The 19640-nt window shown below is 37.0% G+C and overlaps 1 protein-coding gene across 12 annotated transcripts in view; it reads left to right on the top strand.

The window, feature by feature from the left end:
* The window catches only part of col11a2 (collagen, type XI, alpha 2), a 45726-nt gene that overhangs the window by 20719 nt on the left and 5367 nt on the right, over positions 1–19640 (top strand). For 6 of the 12 annotated variants that reach the window (XM_087294637.1, XM_087294631.1, XM_087294638.1 and 3 more), the window contains 56 exons: positions 245–373; positions 2608–2829; positions 5134–5187; positions 5378–5419; positions 5707–5769; positions 5883–5957; positions 6134–6220; positions 6920–6976; positions 7125–7178; positions 7342–7395; positions 7516–7569; positions 7738–7791; positions 7929–7982; positions 8106–8150; positions 8337–8390; positions 8870–8914; positions 9620–9673; positions 9756–9800; positions 9898–9951; positions 10147–10191; positions 10369–10422; positions 11019–11063; positions 11191–11244; positions 11336–11443; positions 12357–12410; positions 12497–12550; positions 12665–12709; positions 12873–12926; positions 13028–13072; positions 13164–13217; positions 13306–13359; positions 13438–13491; positions 14295–14492; positions 14664–14717; positions 14827–14934; positions 15018–15125; positions 15216–15269; positions 15389–15442; positions 15571–15678; positions 15863–15916; positions 16037–16090; positions 16197–16250; positions 16349–16402; positions 16533–16640; positions 16724–16777; positions 16932–16985; positions 17064–17117; positions 17314–17367; positions 17458–17565; positions 17650–17703; positions 17858–18019; positions 18378–18431; positions 18561–18596; positions 18697–18750; positions 19156–19435; positions 19527–19639. In XM_087294637.1, the coding sequence (XP_087150763.1) occupies positions 245–373; positions 2608–2829; positions 5134–5187; positions 5378–5419; positions 5707–5769; positions 5883–5957; positions 6134–6220; positions 6920–6976; positions 7125–7178; positions 7342–7395; positions 7516–7569; positions 7738–7791; positions 7929–7982; positions 8106–8150; positions 8337–8390; positions 8870–8914; positions 9620–9673; positions 9756–9800; positions 9898–9951; positions 10147–10191; positions 10369–10422; positions 11019–11063; positions 11191–11244; positions 11336–11443; positions 12357–12410; positions 12497–12550; positions 12665–12709; positions 12873–12926; positions 13028–13072; positions 13164–13217; positions 13306–13359; positions 13438–13491; positions 14295–14492; positions 14664–14717; positions 14827–14934; positions 15018–15125; positions 15216–15269; positions 15389–15442; positions 15571–15678; positions 15863–15916; positions 16037–16090; positions 16197–16250; positions 16349–16402; positions 16533–16640; positions 16724–16777; positions 16932–16985; positions 17064–17117; positions 17314–17367; positions 17458–17565; positions 17650–17703; positions 17858–18019; positions 18378–18431; positions 18561–18596; positions 18697–18750; positions 19156–19435; positions 19527–19639 (4101 nt within the window). The remainder of the gene's footprint in view (positions 1–244; positions 374–2607; positions 2830–5133; positions 5188–5377; positions 5420–5706; positions 5770–5882; positions 5958–6133; positions 6221–6919; positions 6977–7124; positions 7179–7341; positions 7396–7515; positions 7570–7737; positions 7792–7928; positions 7983–8105; positions 8151–8336; positions 8391–8869; positions 8915–9619; positions 9674–9755; positions 9801–9897; positions 9952–10146; positions 10192–10368; positions 10423–11018; positions 11064–11190; positions 11245–11335; positions 11444–12356; positions 12411–12496; positions 12551–12664; positions 12710–12872; positions 12927–13027; positions 13073–13163; positions 13218–13305; positions 13360–13437; positions 13492–14294; positions 14493–14663; positions 14718–14826; positions 14935–15017; positions 15126–15215; positions 15270–15388; positions 15443–15570; positions 15679–15862; positions 15917–16036; positions 16091–16196; positions 16251–16348; positions 16403–16532; positions 16641–16723; positions 16778–16931; positions 16986–17063; positions 17118–17313; positions 17368–17457; positions 17566–17649; positions 17704–17857; positions 18020–18377; positions 18432–18560; positions 18597–18696; positions 18751–19155; positions 19436–19526; position 19640) is intronic. The other 6 variants (XM_087294634.1, XM_087294640.1, XM_087294635.1 and 3 more) reach the window with 2 other exon arrangements.

Below are 19640 nucleotides of genomic sequence, written 5' to 3'. Positions count from 1 at the left end.
CTTTCACAACGTAAAGGCTTATTCCAAGATTAATTGATCTGATTCAGTTCTGATTTTACTGTGACACGAGAGCAATGGTGTTTTGCCAGAGGACGTCTTCTATCAGCAAAGCACATTGGTCTCTTCTTTCTGCATGTCACAAGTTCATCAGAACCGAGCTCGTTTCATACTAATCAATCTCTCTCCTTCAAATCTGCTTACCTCCACCCCTGACCCCACCCACCTCTCGGCCTACTCCAATCAGGACGTAGATCCTGCTTACTCAGAGGCTGACCACACCCCCACAGAGACCGATTATTATTACACAGTAGAAGAAGAGGCGGCTCCACAGCCAGAGAGTGATCTGACTGGATATGACGAAAGCATTAACCAGGTAACCCACACCCATGTATAGCTGAGACGAGCTCTCAATTACTCTAAACAATCACAATGGAGGTGAGACCAGCCTGTGTATATTTTACATTGACAATTAACAGTGCTATATCGTGATAAGTGCCGTGCTTATCTGCAAAAATGAATGCATTGCATCCATTTTATCAGAAATTCTTTTGTGATTCTTTTATTTCCGCTTGCCTCAAGATTTTTCTTCATGTTCCTATATCAAAACTCCATCTTGACATAAGAACCGAAATCTTGAGGAGCAAAGATCGCAAAAGAAATGGTGCAAATATGGAATGAATACCATGCATTCATTGCTGGACAGTTTATTTTGAGAGTAAGATATGTTCGGGAGTCTGATTTATTTCATATACATTTACTGTTAGTGAGCTGTAAATAGGTGAGATAGATTATGGAAAGACGTTTGGATCAGGTTTGTATGTAAGAAACCAAGCATTATGTACAGTAATAGTTTGGAAATGGACAATCTACATGATGGCCAAAAAGTAAAATGAAAGAGTCAACAATACAATGGTAAGAGAATGTTAGGTTGTGGTGCTTTAGAGTTTGCTTTATATTTTGTAGACTTGAGTGATTCTGTGGTCTTGTTTTTGGACTAGATTATTTATTTACAACAATATTGGAAACTATACTCATAAAAAAACATGGACTCACATTCATCTTGAGCCACAATCCTCATAATTATGGTCATACATTTTGCCTATTCGTCTTGATGATGGAGAAGAAAAGCTCTTTCACATCAAGGATGATAACTATATAAAGTTTTAATATTTGTTCCAATTTTTAAGACTAGCAAACAACACATACAGTTGAAGTCAGAATTATTAGCACCTCTGTTTATTTTCCCCCCATTTTCTGTTGAACAGAGAGCAGATTTTTTTCAACACATTTCTAATCATAAAAGTTTTAGTAACTTATCTCTATTAACCTATTTATTTTATCTTTGCCATGATGACAGTACATAATATTTGACTAGATATTTTTCAAGACACTTCAATACAGCTTAAAGTAACATTTAAAGGCTTAACTAGGTTAACTAGGCAGGTTAATTATTGTATAATGATGGTTTGTTCTGTAGACTATCGAAAAAAAAAATGCCTAAAGGGGCTTATAATATTGTCCTTAAAATGGTGTTTAAAAATTTTGAAACTGCTTTTATTTTAGTCGAAATAAAACAAATAAGACTTTCTCCAGAAAAGAAAAATATTATCAGACATACTGTGAAAATTTCCTTGCTCTGTTTAACATAATTTGGGAAATATTTAAAAAAGAGAAAAAAATTCAAAGAGGGTCTAATAATTTTGACTTTAACCGTACATTGTTTATCTTTATTTACAAGTAGCACAGTATTTACAGCCAATGAATAGGCTATTTCTGTCTGTTCGCATCCCGTCCCTTTGTGCCCCCTGGTGGCATAGACGCAATCTGCAGTCATACCTAAAAAAACACATTCTTACTCCTTTAGTGCGAAGGCCAACAAGGTGCGGCGTTAATGCTCATATTAAAGTGTCACCTACTGTAGGAGCAGTAACTCTGGAACCAGTTCAAGGAAAAACATTTTATTCTAGCTGATGAATAATTGCAGCATTCACCAGCCAATCAGAATTTACCAGACTTAACAGCAGTGTTTCTCAACCACGTTCCTGGAGGACCACCAGCTCTGCACATTTTCCATGTCTCCTTAACCAAACACACTTGATTCAGATCATCAGCTCGTTAACAGAGAATGAAAGACCCACCCGTAATGGCTGTGACAGACAAAGGAGACGTCCAAAACATGCAGTGTTGGTTGTCCTCCAGTAATGTTATTGAGAAACACTGCTATAAAGAGCTTGAGTAGTCTGAGCTAACAGAATGTAATCATATGTTAGTGTGGACGTTAGTAGAGTTTTCTATATATATTCTTGTGTGAACAGGCTTTTAAATGACAATGAAGTTTTAAAAGAGAGGACAAGTTTTGGTGAGTTCACCTGTGTTGTATGAATGTGTGTGTGTCTGTAAACCTGTGCCCATGTCTTTTCATATATGGTCTTCTCTCATGATCTGTTTTGCAACAGGTAAGATCTATTATTCTGATTATTCTGTCTCTTTGCCCTCTCATTTCCACTTCCCCCCTCTATTATCCAATCCCCTGCTGCCCCTTCACACCATATAACCCTCCAAACAATCCCCTCCACCCCTACATCTGCTCCTGATGGTACGGTCCAGGTCGACGAGACTGTCCCCGTTGAGGAAATGGATGCTACCAAGACAGGTGGTGAGGTGGCGTCTCAAACGCCAGAAGAGCCCTTCACTGAGGAGTACATTACAAGCGACTTTGGGATGAAGGAGTATGACTATTCCTACAAGGACTACAATGAGCCCATCATTGAGAGCAAGACGGAGGACACTCTAGGCCCTGCCCTGTCCGCTGTGACAGAGGAGGGGGGTGTAAGTTATCTTGTGCTTTCCAGCTAATTCATTTTAAAGCTTTGAAAAAGGCTTAAATTGAATTCGCTTCAGCTTTGAATCTTGCAGAGGCATCAAGCAGGAGGATGTTAAGACCAGCTAAGTGAGGTTTTCTGACTTAAGCTGCTTTCAAAAATCTAGTTGTCTGCCTACTAGTACAGACGTTTAATTAAATTCATTAAACTAATTATCCAATCAACCCATAAGGTATGAAAAATTGGTATATACAGTAAAAACAAAAACTCAGAAATCATAAAAATCAAATTCCAAATTGAATCTTTTGGAGTATTAAATGTGTACATGTAAAAATCTTCATTAATTCAATATTATTTTTTCAGTTTTCCCTCTCAATTAACCAATTCTTTATCCACTGCTGCCCCTTCACACGATATACCCCCCTCTAAACAATCCCCTCTACATCTGCTCCCGATGGTATGGTTCAGGTCGACGAGACCTGTCTCCCTTGAGGAAATGGATGCGACAAAGACAACAACAACAACAAAAAAACACATTAAAATGTTAACTTTTTAAAGATCTTCCAAATGTAACCTTTTAGAGAAAGAGTATTGAATGTGTAAATGTAAATAGCTTTCCTCTGCAATAAGATTTCATTAATATTACCACCCCATGCTTTTATTCATTCAATACTTAGATAATACAGAGTTGATAAACTGTGTTTAATAGCAATAAAGTGAACCGCAATCAGGTTTCTTTCGTTATTCAAATGTATTTTATTTCTGTTATTGGCAATACACAATTTTAGACAACACTTTGTTTTACAGATAAATATGCCAAACCACAAGGGCATTTGATTATATAAATTACGTTTTAAGTTATTTTATTTAAAGTCATTAGGTTTCAACTTTATTTTAGTCTGTTAAATTGATTGAAGTGTCTTGTAAAGTTAAATTTGATTCAACTTAAAAAAAAATAATAATAATATAAATAATAATAATTATATATATATATATATATATATATATATATATATATATATATATATATATATATATATATATATATAGCAGCAGCAAATTTTACTGATGAAAACCTTTTTGTTTGAAATTTTTTGGAGTTTTTGATTTTCGCATATTTAAGTTTTTTTAAACTTTGATTTTAACTAAAATTATGCTGCCTTTTAAGAGACCTTGTTTCATCCATATTTGAAAGGCATGTCTTAAAGATGACAAGTGAGCCAAAATATATTAAAAACAATTTATTATAAATATATAAACATTTAATAAAATAATGGAAAATATGTTGTGAATAATCACATTTATATTTTAATAATAAATCTGAATATTGAATTAGTCATATTTAAATCTACTTTAATCTACTTTAAACTCCGTATCATTTGTTTCAATTGAGTTCATTAGTTATCATATATCAATTTATTAATTATTTGTGTAGTAAATAATATTTATTTTGTATTTATTAATTAAAAATCTTAATGATTTTGCCATTTGTATTAATTTCTATTTCTTGTCATGTTAGTACTTATATTAAATTTACTGACTGCTCTAATTTTTTTAAGTGTAATATATTGTTATTTTATTATAAATTCATTACTGTTTGGTGGAAGGCAGCAAGGCTCACTAGGTTTTGGATGAGAACTTCACTTTCAAACAGACTTTCAGCTCATTTCTAGTCTATGTTTACCTAAAACCAAGTCAAGTTTACTTAGAGTAATGGGCTAGCAAGTTTATGACATCAACAGGAAATGGTTCCCCTGTAGGCAAACCTTGTTTCTCAAAGTATTTTAACACTGATCCATCTGCAAAAGATTCCTCTGCAAGTCTTTTAGAGTGCCTAGCTCAGTATAGCAGCATCAGTATTGGTAGACTCAGCCGCTCTCATGCTGATCTGAGACCAGCCTTAATCATGATCAGCATAGAACTGCAGTATCTTCTTGGAGGGGCATCCCCAGAGTTTCTTGACTTCAACATCAAAGCTCTTCAGTATGTATTATTGTGCAGCAGACCTGTGAAAAATAATCATTAAGGTTTACGTAAGTCTAATGTGCAGCATTTAGATGGATGACCTCACAGCAGCAGATAAGTGACTTTTAAGCCTTCTTCATCAGCCAAGTATTTACTATTTTAATGATAAATTGTTAATCAAGGCATATAATGATATTCAGTTCATAGGAAGTGACGAAAAAGGGTTGTAATGTAGGAGAGTGTAGATTGCTCAGCCAGCATCTGACTCTTGTTCTTGTGGACTGAAGCTTTCTTCTTTTTTATATTGACTGTGCTCTGTTTTGGGTTACATATCTGTTTTCCTCAGGCCTCAGTGCGAGCCATTAAGGGAGAGAAGGGAGAGCCTGCTGTCCTTGAACCTGTAAGCTTCATACTTCCTTAATATTATTAGTTGAATATTATGACATTGGTTGACAATTGTAAATCCTAAAATGCAACTGTAGTTCATCCAGACCACCAGGGGGTGCTACCAAATAACTAAAAAGTATATTTTATTGATTAAATGTCAGTGTAATGTAAGTATTTTTTAAATGCATCATTTTTGCACTCAGGGCATGCTGATTGAAGGACCACCAGGACCAGAAGGACCAGCAGTATGTTCATTTTGTTACTTTTTGTGTGAATTTATTATTAATTTATGCTCCCAGTCCTTGATCAAATTATACTTTTTTGACTGTAAAGCAAAACTTCCTTTCCTACAACATCCATACTGAGCTTTGCAAATGGCAAATGAATTCATCTAACAATGACATGTTTACTGATACAGTGATTCTCCTCATATTTTGATATTTACTATGCTAGCTACAACGTTATAGCAAAAGTTAAGTTTCATGATTGTGGTTTATGTAGATTATACACTCTAAATGTGTCTCTTCATTAGGGTCTCCCTGGCCCCTCTGGCCCCCAAGGACAACCTGGTTCTGTTGGTGATCCTGGTGAGAGGGTGCGTAGACATTTATGTAGTATGCTAGTTTGAAATATGCATCGTATTTCCTGCTGTTTCATTAAGTTTTTCCATATTCATAAATAAAAGCATCATGCTGGTTGTCTTTGTAGGGTCCTACTGGTAAGGCTGGTCTACCTGGAGCAGATGGTGTTCCAGGACCTCCAGGAACCTCTGTCATGCTTCCTGTGAGTCTTCTTCTTTATGCCAATGTTAAGAAAGTCATTTTAACACTAGATGCCACCATAATATATTATCGCAGTTAAAACTGTTGCTTTTATTTATTCCAAACAGCTTCCTCTGAGCTCCCACATCTAAAGTGCTTCAAAGAACTAATTTGCACACTCCTTTTCTGTTTTTGCAGTTCCGCTTTGGACAGAGCGCTGGAGAGAAAGGACCTGTTGCCTCTGCACAGGAAGCCCAAGCTCAAGCCATTCTGTCTCAAGCTCGGGTTAGTCCAAACTATGAAATAAAAATCAGCTTAACATTGATTTATTACTTTTCACATTCAGGTCTGAAGGCCTGTTAACACCAAGCACAATAACTATAATGATAACTATAGACATTGTTCTAAAAATCATTCTGAATGTAAACAACAGTTTCAGAGCAGTTCAGACCACAGCTACAATGATAAAGATAAATGATAAAACAACCAGTCAGAATCCAATGAAATATGTTTAAAGCAACAGCCGTCTCAGAAACAATTGGTTGTACCATGGAAAATAATGCTAAAAATAGATGCAAGCCAGGTTAGCAAACTAAAGCATAAAAATTAAAGTAGCTCAGGTATTCAGTGCTAACATCAGAATCTTTGTGTTTTTGTCCTTTGAAAATAATGAGGTGGAAATAATTTATGTAGTTTTTGTTCCACTACAAGAACTATGATTGCTAAATTCACTGTTTGATTAAGTTACACAAGCTGGATTCACTGGTCAAATGTGCTAGAAGCACACTGAGGACATCTACTGGTTGCAAGGGAGTAATGCGAAAAAACAGTACCTAAAAATAAACAGATTGTTACTGTTCATCAGTGTGGACACATATATGTTTATCATTATATTTATGGTTTTTGTGCTTTGTGTGATCGGGCACTAACTTTACACATCCTAATTTACATCTTTAATTAACTTAATCAATTTGTTCTGCATAGCTTGCCCTGAAAGGACCATCCGGGCCAATGGGTTTCACTGGCCGTCCTGGACCTTTGGTAAAAAAAAATTAAACACAAATACTTAAATTGTTCATCCAAAAAAATGTGTTATATTTGTTCCCTGTCATGTGCTTTTATTTTTATGTTGTTATCATTGTGATATTTTTGTGATATTGTTTCTTTTTCTTATTTGGTTCCTAAATAGGGAACACCTGGAAGTCCTGGCTTTAAGGGAGAAAGGGGGGACCCTGGTGCTCAGGTACTGCCCTGTGTTGATCTTTTTGTAACTTTTCGTGACATTAGCCACACACTGCGTCATCCTGTAATGCTGTGACATTTACCTATACATATATCTTATTTATACTGTAAAAAGACCATCTGCTTAAATCTGACATTTATCATGCACCCCTATTTTGTTTTAGGGTCCTAGAGGTCCTCAGGGTGTGTCTGGTCCTCCTGGCAAAGCTGGTCGGAGGGTGAGTACAGTAATAAAGTACAGAGATTACCAAAAACACTGTTACATCCTCGAAACATCTACATATGCTTTTCTCAAGTAGTGTAATAAACTAATTGTTGATACATGATGTTTCCTGCAGGGTCGCGCTGGTGCTGATGGAGCCAGAGGGATGCCAGGAGAGTCTGGAATTAAGGTCAGATATTTGATTTGTTAAAGTTGTGATTTGTGTGTGATTCATTGTGTTTTTTGTTTTTAAGTTATGTGTATCTTCCATTTCTAAACCTTTACCTCATTGCAGTCATGTTGAATTTAACCAAGTGTTTTATCAATCAGTTTGTGTATGTGTTTATTTCTGTTTTAGGGTGACCGTGGTTTTGATGGCCTTCCTGGTTTGCCTGGTGACAAGGGTTATCGGGTAAGGACACAAATTTTTACGTCATTATTCATGTTAAAACTAAAAAAAATTATTTACAAATCAGACAGGAAGGGATTTACTATCTGAAATATGAAGCATAACTTGAAGATGTATAATAATATTAACATTTTCTGCAGGGTCAACCTGGAGGAATGGGACCCCCAGGACCACATGGAGAGGACGGAGAGAGGGTACATTTCAGGGGTTTTTACATTTTGTCTAAATATACTCTTGATCGTTCACCTATCATCATTTTTGCAATGCATAAAAAACCTTGCATTTTAATTGTCCTTTTCCCTCTTGACATTAATCAGGGAGATGATGGAGATGTTGGACCCAGAGGTCTTCCTGGCGAACCTGTGAGTGTTTTTGTTGAGTGTGTATTTCACAATCTGGTCAGAATTAAGCAAGGCTCTAGAACCTGACTGTGATATTATAGACATATGCAACCTTGATTTGCCCTTTTGTTATAAATCTGTAAAGCTCTATGTTTTGCTTGAATTTTATTGTATGTATTTTGATGAGCCTTTTTCTCATTTTTGTAGGGACCCCGTGGTTTGTTGGGGCCTAAAGGGCCTTCTGGACTTCCTGGACCTCCTGTGAGTATTTACTAAAAGCTCCATCAGCTACATAAACCACATAGTAAAGTGTTAAAGTATCTCTGTTATGCTTTTTCAAATATTTTTAAACATTTCTGGAGGTAAAATTAAATTATGAGCAAGGTGGGCTCGGGAAAAGTAACAAGTCTTTTAATAATTTTTCAAAAAGCTCTTTGTGAACTGATTTATTAGGAAATAATATAGTTTCTGAAAATTATTTGTACCTTGGACTTCAGAAGCATGGAAAACAAAGACCTCCAAGACAAAGCTAGCCATCTTTAAATTAGTATAACTAGGACACTTTTAATCAGATCTTCAAATATACGTATTTTTTCATTTGCTGTGGTTGCGCAGCCACACAACTACCATCTTCAACACATCAAGATATTAAAATGTGCATTTTAGGGACATTTTTGGGTGAACTATGCCTTTAGCATCTAGATTATTCCCTATTTCATTTCTCCATTTTGTTTTGCCAGGGTGTTCGTGGAAATGATGGTCCACATGGTCCAAAAGGAAACTTAGTAAGTATATCTCAGTTTTCTGGCAATAATTCTGCTGCAAATTCTCAAACCATTTGAAATTATAAAACATTATTTGAATATAGACTATCGACTAATACAGTGGTTCTCAAAGTGGGGGTCGGGACCCCTTGAGGGGTCGCAGAACAATGAAGGGGGGTCGCCTGGTGATTTCCAAAAATCTACTTATTATTATTAGACCATAAGAATTACCATATTTTATCCATAACCAACTGAAGAGAAAAAAACAGTCGTTTATAGTTACTATAGTAGCTTATTTACTTGTTCTATTGGATTGCGACCCATGGGGTAAATACATTATATTAAAGACACAGCAATAGCGTCAGATGCAGCAGATTGATTTTATAACACCAGGTTAAACTTTCTGGCCCATTTACAGCACTGAAATACATTTAAAAAATTAAACAAAGAATAGACTTTGGTCTATTGGTGTGTGTGTGTGCCATTGCATGCAAGTTTTCTGTATTTATAATCACCTCAGGGGATATTGGGGGTCGCGAGTCACTGGTATTGTTATTTTAGGGGTCGCGTGCTGAAAAGTTTATGAACCCCTGGACTAATAGACTAGACATAATTATTGCAATATTAAAATTAAAAAGAAAAAAATGATAGCATATGAACACCATGTAATAAATAAAAATGTAAAAAATAAAATTTTTTCATTTACCTTGTCGTTGCTCCTTTAAGGGACCACAAGGAGAGCCCGGTCCTCCAGGCCAGCAGGGGGCTCCAGGAACACAGGTAAACAGTTACAATTAAATGAGGAATTTAATGACACATGTACAAAATTATAAAAAATATTCATGTTTTTTCTGTGTAACAGGGAATGCCAGGTCCACAGGGTGCCACTGGACCACCAGGAGAGAAAGTAAGTGTTGCAAAGATTCAACAGCACAAAAAATCAGTTGTAACTAATATTTAATTATTTGAATGTGCTTAATGGCATTTTCTCTGTTTTCTAAAAGGGACCCACAGGAAAGCCAGGTCTACCAGGAATGCCAGGAGCTGATGGTCCTCCCGTAAGTACTGGATATGATGTTTTGTAGTGATTCTTGTTTGTTTTTTTATATCCAAAGTACTGAAATGTTTTTGTGCTGACTTTCAGTTCATGTGATTGTGAATGAAAAACTGAACAGTCATAAGTGTATGGCAAAACAAACATGTATCTATTGTTAGCTGTTGTAATGAATGTTTTAACTGTGTTCGTCCCACAGGGTCATCCCGGGAAGGAAGGTCCTGGTGGAACCAAAGGAAATCAAGTGAGAACGTCTCATTATACTAAGTAGATTTCTCTGTGTAGCTTCATAGGTTAAATGTAATATCTGACACAACTATTTACATACTTTTTATTTAGTGTTATCAGCAATCACAAATAACTTTCAATTTGTAGTGTGTTAATATTTTTGCTGTTTATTTAACTTTCTCTCCATATTTAGGGTCCTAATGGTCCTCAGGGCTCTATTGGCTATCCTGGCCCTCGGGGATTGAAGGTACAATATATATATAAATTGTTCTGATATATTTAAAATGAAAGAATAATGGATATCTATTAGGACTGCACAACATTGGGTAAATATGCAATATGCATTGTTGTTTTTGAGTATTGCAATAACAATATTTCTAACGGCAAGGCATTTCCCTACAAATATGGGCACATTTTTTATTATTTATGTTTTTAGATAAATTATTTATGTAATGATAATAAAATGAACATATTTTAAAGGATATTTTTCAGATATAATTAATTCTAATTTAAACAACATTGCAAACATTTAGTATTAAAACACAAGCAATGCTTAAAATAAATGTGCTTTATCACACATGGCTGCAATACACTTATTGCATATGCTATTATTGCAATAACAATAGGTTTGCAATATATTTTGCAGCCATAATATCCATTTTTAATAGTTTTTATCCATTTTATCAGTGTGGAAATTTAGATAAATGGAAATGTTATTGATATATTTGTCTAAATGATCCGTTTGTTAAGAACATCTGTATGTAATAAAATTGTAATAATAATTGTTAATAGTTCATATTTACTCAGACAGATAACAGACTGAATATTTTGCTACATTCACAGGGAGCTCAAGGTATCCGTGGACTGAAAGGTCATAAAGGAGAGAAGGTGAGAGTATTTGGTTAAATACATTTGCTTTAGTCAGATTATCATTATTGAAATCTTAATGAATTTTTGTAATAAGTGCAAGTGCAACAGTAAGTGTTAAATAAACTGTTTTTTTGTTTTTTTTTAGGGAGAGGATGGATTCCCAGGAATTAAAGGAGACTTTGGTGTGAAGGGAGAGAGGGTACGCACATACAACACCAGTGGATAGAGAATTTTCGATATGCATGTGATTTAGCATTGGCTGCATTGACCCATTTCAACTGCATTAACAGGGAGAGGTGGGCGTGCCCGGCCCAAGAGGAGAAGATGGTCCTGAGGGGCCAAAGGGTCGCGTCGGACCCCCTGGTGAAATTGGTCCCCTCGGCCTGTTGGGAGAGAAGGTTAGTTTGGTGTAAATTGTATAGTTGTATTATATTATTTTAGCTGTGTTTGGTTTTCAGGGTTTCTATGGGTCATTTCTGGTATATCGTGTAATTTTAAAAGGAGTAATCCAGACATTGAACATCAGGAAATTTTTTATATTTTCTGTCCATCTCCTAAACAAACCCTTCACAATGTTTATATATCAAAATATGTCAACATATAAGTGCCATTTCAGTGAGCCTTCAATTTGAAAATTTTATATGCTTAGATTTAGTTTCTCTTGCTTTATTAATCAATATCAATCAATAATCATTTATTTGCATATTATGAATCAGCATGTGTATTTATTTCCATATCGTATGTGTTTTTGCTATTAATTTTAAATTGAACATAATGTATCATTTAATTTTTATTGTTACATTTATTTTGTGTTATAATTATTTTTTAAGTGTAACTTATATTAGGTGGCATAAATTATCACTCACCAAAATGAACATATAAGCTTACAACCTAATTATTGTTAAGTTTGACTGCATTTATAATTTTTGATTGGTGTAAAAGAATCGTTATTTAATGCATTAATCAATGTTGTGTTGATGTTAAAATCTATTCAAAAAGATTAACAAGCCCCTCAAATTAAGTAGGGCAACTCAGTCTAACTTCCAGTCCAGCTTTGCTTTGGGCTTTAGCACTGTCCTAAACAGATGACTGGATAACCTGCAATTAAAGATATATTGTCCTTTTATCTGCTCAGTGCTCATAGATCATGGAAACTCAGCTTTTCAGTCAGTGAAAGTCAATATATGATGTAAACAAGTATTTATGTAAATACTATTTATATAATATTCATTAACTGTAATGATAAATGTGTAAAATGTGTTTTTTCGTCTAGAAGATGTAAGAAATATTTACTAAATAATGTCCTTCTAGGGTAAACTTGGTGTTCCTGGACTTCCTGGATATCCTGGACGTCAAGGAATAAAGGTAAACAAAAATATACTCATGTAATGTGCAATAATATTTTTGTCAAACTGAAGACACATATAATGAGTGTAATTCTTGTTTTTTAGGGGTCCCTTGGTTTCCCAGGATTCCCTGGTACAAATGGCGAGAAGGGCACAAGGGTGAATCTTTCAGATATTTTCCTTTTACAATAGTGCTTACAAACAGGGTAAAACTCAACAGGAATAAAACTGTCACATTTTAAGTAAAAGTTGAATTGTGTTTTCTCTTTCTAGGGTTTGATTGGAAAACCTGGACCAAGAGGACAAAGAGGGCCGACAGTAAGGACCAGTTATAAATCAATCATCTCATGTCATACCCTATAATGTCTTATCTCTGTCCCACACAGCAGTAGTTTTAATTGGATTTGAGAACAAACCCACTTTGCTGATTTGTAAAACGATGTTCAATGATTTTCTGAGTCAAGTGTTTTTATGTATTTAGGGTCCTAGAGGGCAGAGAGGACCACGTGGGGCAACTGGGAAATCAGGTGCTAAGGTATGAACATCATTTAGGGTTAATTAATCTCAATAACATATTGGTCAATACCAATGATTAAATATTATTTACATATAGCCAATTTATTTGTGATGTTTTAGGGTGGATCAGGAAGTGACGGGCCTCCTGGACCACCAGGAGAGAGAGTATGTTCATTTTACAATAAGCAATCAATTAATAACTTCTAATCTTTTCTTCATCTTTAATGTATTTTTTATGGTTCTGTTTTTGTTTTAGGGGCTAACTGGACCTCAGGGTGCTAATGGATTCCCTGGGCCAAAGGGACCTCCCGTAAGGAATTATTAGTTTAGTTAGTTTAATTATTAATTTGGTCCAGTTTGTCTCTATTGCTTACTGATGTCTCAAATGTATTGTGAAGGGACCTCCAGGGAAAGATGGACTTCCTGGACACCCTGGACAGAGAGGCGAAGTCGTATGTACCCTCTAAACTACAGTATTATCTGTGAACATGATTAAATGCGCAGCAACATTAACCTTTTTGCATTCAAAGGGTTTCCAAGGCAAAGTTGGACCACCTGGCCCACCTGGAGTTGTTGGCCCACACGTGAGTTTTTAGCATTTATCATTAAAGATACAACCTATATGGATTTCTTATTTAATAAAATGTGTTGGAATATTTTCCTCTATTCCATGCGTGTTCAATTCAAACTCAGGAGAAATAGTTTATTGCTTAAAAGATTAGTAATTTATTGAATACAAATGAATAATTCGATGTTCAGAGCTCTGGGCATACACCAAAATAGTCTAACCGTTATACAATGCTAACCGGGACTAACGTCAGGTACTCTGCACCGCCCGGTACCTAGAAACCCAGTTTTATACACAAAAGGAAGAGAAGGCGGGTTGTCTCTGTCAGCTTTTCGGCCCCATCTCTAGTTCCTCTTTTCTGCACAGAAGAAGAAGACCAGTTAAATGCACATGCTTAGAGACCTACATAGGCTCCAATACTTTTCACAGGAAATCAGAGGCGAGAGACACATGTTATTTTTATTGTTTCTGCTGCATATTTCTTGTCCAAGATAGCTCCTTCTGCGAAATGCCTCATTAGTATGCAAAATACATCTCCTCAAAGGCCAGTTTAGGTTAGCATATAATTTCACAGAACATACAAAATATAGTATAGAATATATAAAAATATAGAGTAAAGAATGACGGTAAGGTAAATGATTTAACATCTATTTAGGCAAAGCATACACACCATACTAATAGAGAATCAAGAATAACTCTGAGAAAATAAAATAAAAAGAAGAATTATATTTTCTACAAATGTTATAAAATTCCTCAGATCAATAAATCTATCAAATCAGTGAGCAATGCGAGCGTTACTCAAGTCAAGTTTTTGTTTAGGGTCCCTCTGGTGAGACTGGTCAGATGGGTGAGCGTGGCCACCCTGGACCTCCAGGACCACCTGGTGAGCAAGGCCTTTCTGGCTCCTCTGGTAAAGAAGGAACCAAAGGAGATCCCGGTCCTCCTGGTGGCCCCGGTAAAGATGGACCCCCTGGACTTAGAGGATTCCCAGGAGAGAGAGGACTACCAGGAACTCCAGTAATAAGACCTGCTGATTCTGCTCTGTGAATGATATAATGTTAAACTTTAACAATTGTTAAACTAAAATTTATAACTGTTTTACTGATTTATACCTGATTTACACCAATTTATAACTATGCCTAAATGTTTTTTATACCCCATAACTATAATCTGACTCTGTTTTCTTAGGGTTCTGGAGGACTGAAAGGAAATGAAGGCCCTGCTGGACCACCTGGTCCTGCGGTATGATATAAAACACAAGTCTTCAAAATATTAAGAGTAGAATGTAGACTTCAGTTAGATGATTACATATGGTCTCATAAGTATATGCTAAGTTGAACTTAATTTCTAGGGTTCATCTGGGGAGAGAGGTGGTGCTGGCACTGCAGGCCCTGTCGGCCCACCTGGACGACCTGGACCTCAGGGACCCCCTGGAACTTCAGGTGAAAAGGGAGTACCAGTAAGTGTTTACTCTTCGTTTGCATCATGTCTCTAATACAGATTGCATAGAAGCCCATCGTCTAAAGCCATCTTCTTTTACAGGGCGAGAAAGGTCCGGTTGGTCCAGCTGGTCGTGATGGCATCCAAGGCCCAGTTGGTCTCCCAGGCCCTGCCGGACCTCCAGGTATTTCTGGAGAAGATGGAGACAAGGTCAGTGACCTTCTTATATCTTGATCTACAGTCATGATATTCAGATGGAGGCTCTTGTCAAATATTAACTCTGCTTTGTTTATTGTGTAGGGTGAGGTTGGAGAGCCAGGACAAAAGGGAGCTAAAGGGTCCAAAGGAGAACATGTGAGTACGCTTCAAAATGTCAATACATTACATAGAGCCTTAATATGTGAACGTCTTCTATGCTTAGATTTTTTTTTGTTTTGTTATCTATAATAAGTCAATTACTTGCATATTTACAGGGTCCTCCTGGTCCACCTGGGCCGATGGGTCCTGTTGGACAGCCTGGTGCAGCGGTAAGTGTGAAAGCAATCTCACTGATGAATATGCATATTCACATATTTAATGTTATACAGTTCTTTACTTAAATATTTGATAGAAACAAATCAGAAGTGCTTAATTTCCATTTCATATATGTGGTTAGGGTGCTGATGGTGAGACGGGTCCAAGAGGTCAACAGGGACAGTTTGGTGCCAAGGGAGATGAAGGCACAAGAGGTTTCCCTGGTCCCCCTGGCCCCATAGGATTGCAGGTACTGTATTCAGCATTTGTAATAAATGTGAAGATGTAAAGAAAAATCCAAGAGCGTACTGGTGTTATGAACAAAACCAGGCAAACCAACATCCATCACAGACAATATATATCAGGGCCTTTACCAAGTAAGTCTCCATATAAGATGGTTTAATCAGTACTTATTCTTTAATTCTGTTCATTAGGGTTTGCCAGGCCCAGGTGGAGAAAAGGGAGAGACAGGAGATGTTGGACCCTTGGTGAGTCTCAATCCTTTGCTCTGACGGTTATAAAGTGAATCACACATTGCTTGCATAATACGGTGTATGACATTGGATGTTGTATGTTGTATTGTAATGGGTATGGTGACTGTTCTGTAGGGTCCTCCTGGTCCTCCAGGGCCGCGTGGTCCTGCTGGTCCTAATGGTGCTGATGTAAGTAACGTAATTTGCATTAATATTATTTACAAAATGCATTATTTCACTTCATTATTTTGTAATCACTGGAAAAATGGATCATTCTGTGATCGTTGTTTTTCAGGGTCCCCAAGGTCCTCCAGGAGGTTTGGGTAATCCAGGTCCCATAGGAGAGAAGGCAAGTGTAGATGAGCTCGGTTTGTTTCATGCATGATGTCTATTTCTTTGATAATATTTACAGTTCTGATTGACTGATTGTTAATTTTGTGTTTCCAGGGTGAGCCTGGTGAATCTGGACCACCTGGTGTTGGTGGAGAGCCAGGAAAATTGGTGAGAATGTTTTTATTAATTATGTATTCATTCTTTGAACTTGTGACAAACAGGCTCACACAGAAAATTAATTTAGAAACTGCAGCATCATGTCTCAGCTAACTTCATTGTTTTGCTTGTCTAATGCCAGGGCCCAAGAGGAGAGCGTGGTGAGAAGGGAGAGTCCGGGCAGCCTGGCACCCCTGGTCCTCCTGGAGGAAAGGGACCCACTGGAGATGACGGACCCAAAGGAAACCCTGTATGTGTTAATAATGACATGTATTTGAAATAAAACATAGATGTGACTGTGACTCTTCAGCAGCTGATATTTGTATTTTTAAGGGTCCTGTTGGATTCCCTGGTGATCCTGGACCCCCTGGTGAAGTTGGACCACGAGTGAGTAGAGCTAATGTCATTTATGTACAATACATGACACTTGAAGGCCACATTAAATTAAATTAGACTTTTAATGTATTATTATTACATACGCTTGGTGTTTAACATGATACATCAGTGCAAGAAAAATCTTTCTTTCTGACCCTCTTTATAGGGTCAAGATGGTGCAAAGGGTGACAGAGGAGAGGATGGAGAACAAGGAGAAGCCGTGAGTTATCATTTCCCTACACAAATGTGTTTTTCAACATTACCTGTGTTACTTAATGCTGTCTGCGCATGGATTTAGGGCTCACCTGGACCTACTGGAGAGAACGGACCACCTGGACCTCCAGGAAAGAGAGTAAGATCACTTTGATGTACCACATCTTAACATTATCACCCCATATGTTGTATATTCATTGTTTAATGTACATTTTGAAAGACACAATCTGTATTTTAGTATTAAGGTCACATGATGGTTTTCCTCTGGTCTACTAAAGCAAGAAAATTTGTGACATTACACTGGCATACTTGATATAATAATGTTTGTATTTCAGGGTCCTGCAGGCACAAGGGGACCGGAGGGCCGTCAAGGAGAGAAAGGAAGCAAGGCAAGACTATATAACCAGAGAGCTCAACAATATTTAACAAACAGGCTTTCCATAGTAGTCTTCCTCATATGCTATCTGTTTTTCTTTTAGGGTGATTCAGGTGCTCTTGGTCCTCCCGGAAAAACTGGCCCTGTGGGGCCACAGGGACAACCCGGAAAACCAGGAACTGAGGGTCTAAGAGGGTTGCCTGGAACAGTGGTATGACATTTTTCTGTGATTTCTGTAATTAAACAAAAACTAAAATATTATTTATCAAAATAATGATCTGATAACTTCATTCAGGGTGAGCAAGGTTCTCCAGGTGCTGCAGGCCCTAAAGGACCTCCTGGACCTCTGGTAAGACCTTGTGAATGATTAAATATAAAGTAATGAACTGAATATTCAACATTCATTTACTGATACCTGAAACACTTCAGGTGTAGTGAACTGCTGTAACATCATGGAACTGAGTTTATATTGAAGGGTAAATAGTTCCCCCCTCCTGTAACAGGGTCCTCCAGGTCTGGCTGGTCTTCGCGGTGATCCCGGTGCTAAAGGTGAGAAGGGACATCCAGGTATGCTCGGACTGATCGGGCCTGCTGGAGAACAAGGAGAGAAGGGAGACAGAGGCATGCCAGGACCACAGGGATCAACAGGACCCAAGGGAGAAACGGTGAAGTCCAACACACATTAGAATCATGGTTTGACAATACAAATTATCGTGTTCTCAAAATAGGTAAACATAACAAAAAAGTCAGCGTAGTATGTTTTTGAAGGATCATCTGAAAATTTAGCCTTACCTTCACAGAATCAAATGACATTTTATTAATATATTTAAACAGAAATTAGTTGTTTTAAATTGTAAAATATTATATGTTTATTATTGTTAATTGTACAGCTTTGGAGAGCATAAAAGACTACCATTTTTACTGATCTCAAACTTTTGCTCAGTATTGCACATGCACAACCATGTTATCAAATGCCATATTTTGTATTAATGCCCTATTTCTGTCTTATTTATTTAATTTTAGGGTATATCTGGAGGAACTGGTCCACTTGGTCCTGCAGGTCCTGCTGGTATGCCTGTGAGTGAACACATTACCATTGTCTCAGTGTTTTTCTCAAATTACCAAATGCTCATTTTTTGAAGAACATGCACTGATTCTTCTTAACTGAAACTTGACTTAGCTGAATGGATGTATTATTTCTCACAGGGCCCGAGGGGTGTCAAAGGAGCTAAAGGTGCCAGTGTAAGTAAAAAAAGCATTGTGCATTGGTGACTTTTCTTCCTTTCATTACACTTTACACTAAAATGACTCAAATTCTCTTTATCTTATCTCTGTGGTACAGGGTGGGGCTGGTCCTAAAGGAGAAAAGGGTGTACAAGGACCACCAGGACCACCTGTGAGTTGAAAATGAACACCACAACATTATGTTATAAATTAGTATTAAACATAATAATTCATGCTTTATAGTATTTCAGTTAAAATAACAAATTATTGATTTATTTTATTATAGTGCTTCATGTAAGATGATGTTTAGTTGTTTACTCGAGGTTTGATTATTTGTTTGTTTCTGAAAGTCAGTTTTTAGTTCCGTCACTCAATGACATTGCATATGTTGTTAAAGACTAGAAGGGATGATTTAGTCAAGAAGCTATTTGTAGTCTGACTTGCTTATTTTCCATGACATAATCTCACACTATTGAAATATTTTTGAGATGAACATTAAAAACAAACACTATAATTAACACTTTGAAACAGAGTTCCTGCATCTTTTAAATGCATCTGAATTCTGCTTTTGTTTTAGGGTCCCCCTGGTGATGTCATCCAGCCGCTGCCCATTCAGATCCCCAAGAAGTCCAAGCGCTCCATCGACGCCAGTAAGATTCTGTCTGAGGCTGACGCTGAGGCTGCCGACACCACTGGCTCTGAGTTCCTGACTGGTAATGAAGGAATGGAGGAGATCTTCGGCTCACTTAATTCCCTGCGCCAGGAGATCGAGAGCATGCGCTTCCCATTGGGCACAAAGGAGAGCCCCGGCCGCACCTGCCAGGATCTCCATCTCAGCCAACCAGATCTGAAAGACGGTACGGTTGTCATGGTTATTACATGATTGACACATTGCATGACCAATAGGGAAGCAGTTTGCACTCTTATACTTTTATCTCTCTATTTTAGGCGAGTATTGGATTGATCCAAATCAAGGCTGTGCTCGCGACTCTTTCAAGGTTTACTGTAACTTCACTGCCGGCGGAGAGACCTGCCTGTATCCCAGCAAAGCAGTGGAGAATG

The sequence above is a fragment of the Danio rerio genome, chromosome 19 (assembly GCF_052040795.2).
Source record: "Danio rerio strain M-AB ecotype USA chromosome 19, GRCz13ab, whole genome shotgun sequence".
NCBI lineage: Eukaryota > Metazoa > Chordata > Actinopteri > Cypriniformes > Danionidae > Danio > Danio rerio.
Note: the sequence above shows the minus strand (reverse complement) of the source record. Positions and strands in the feature narration are given on the sequence as shown.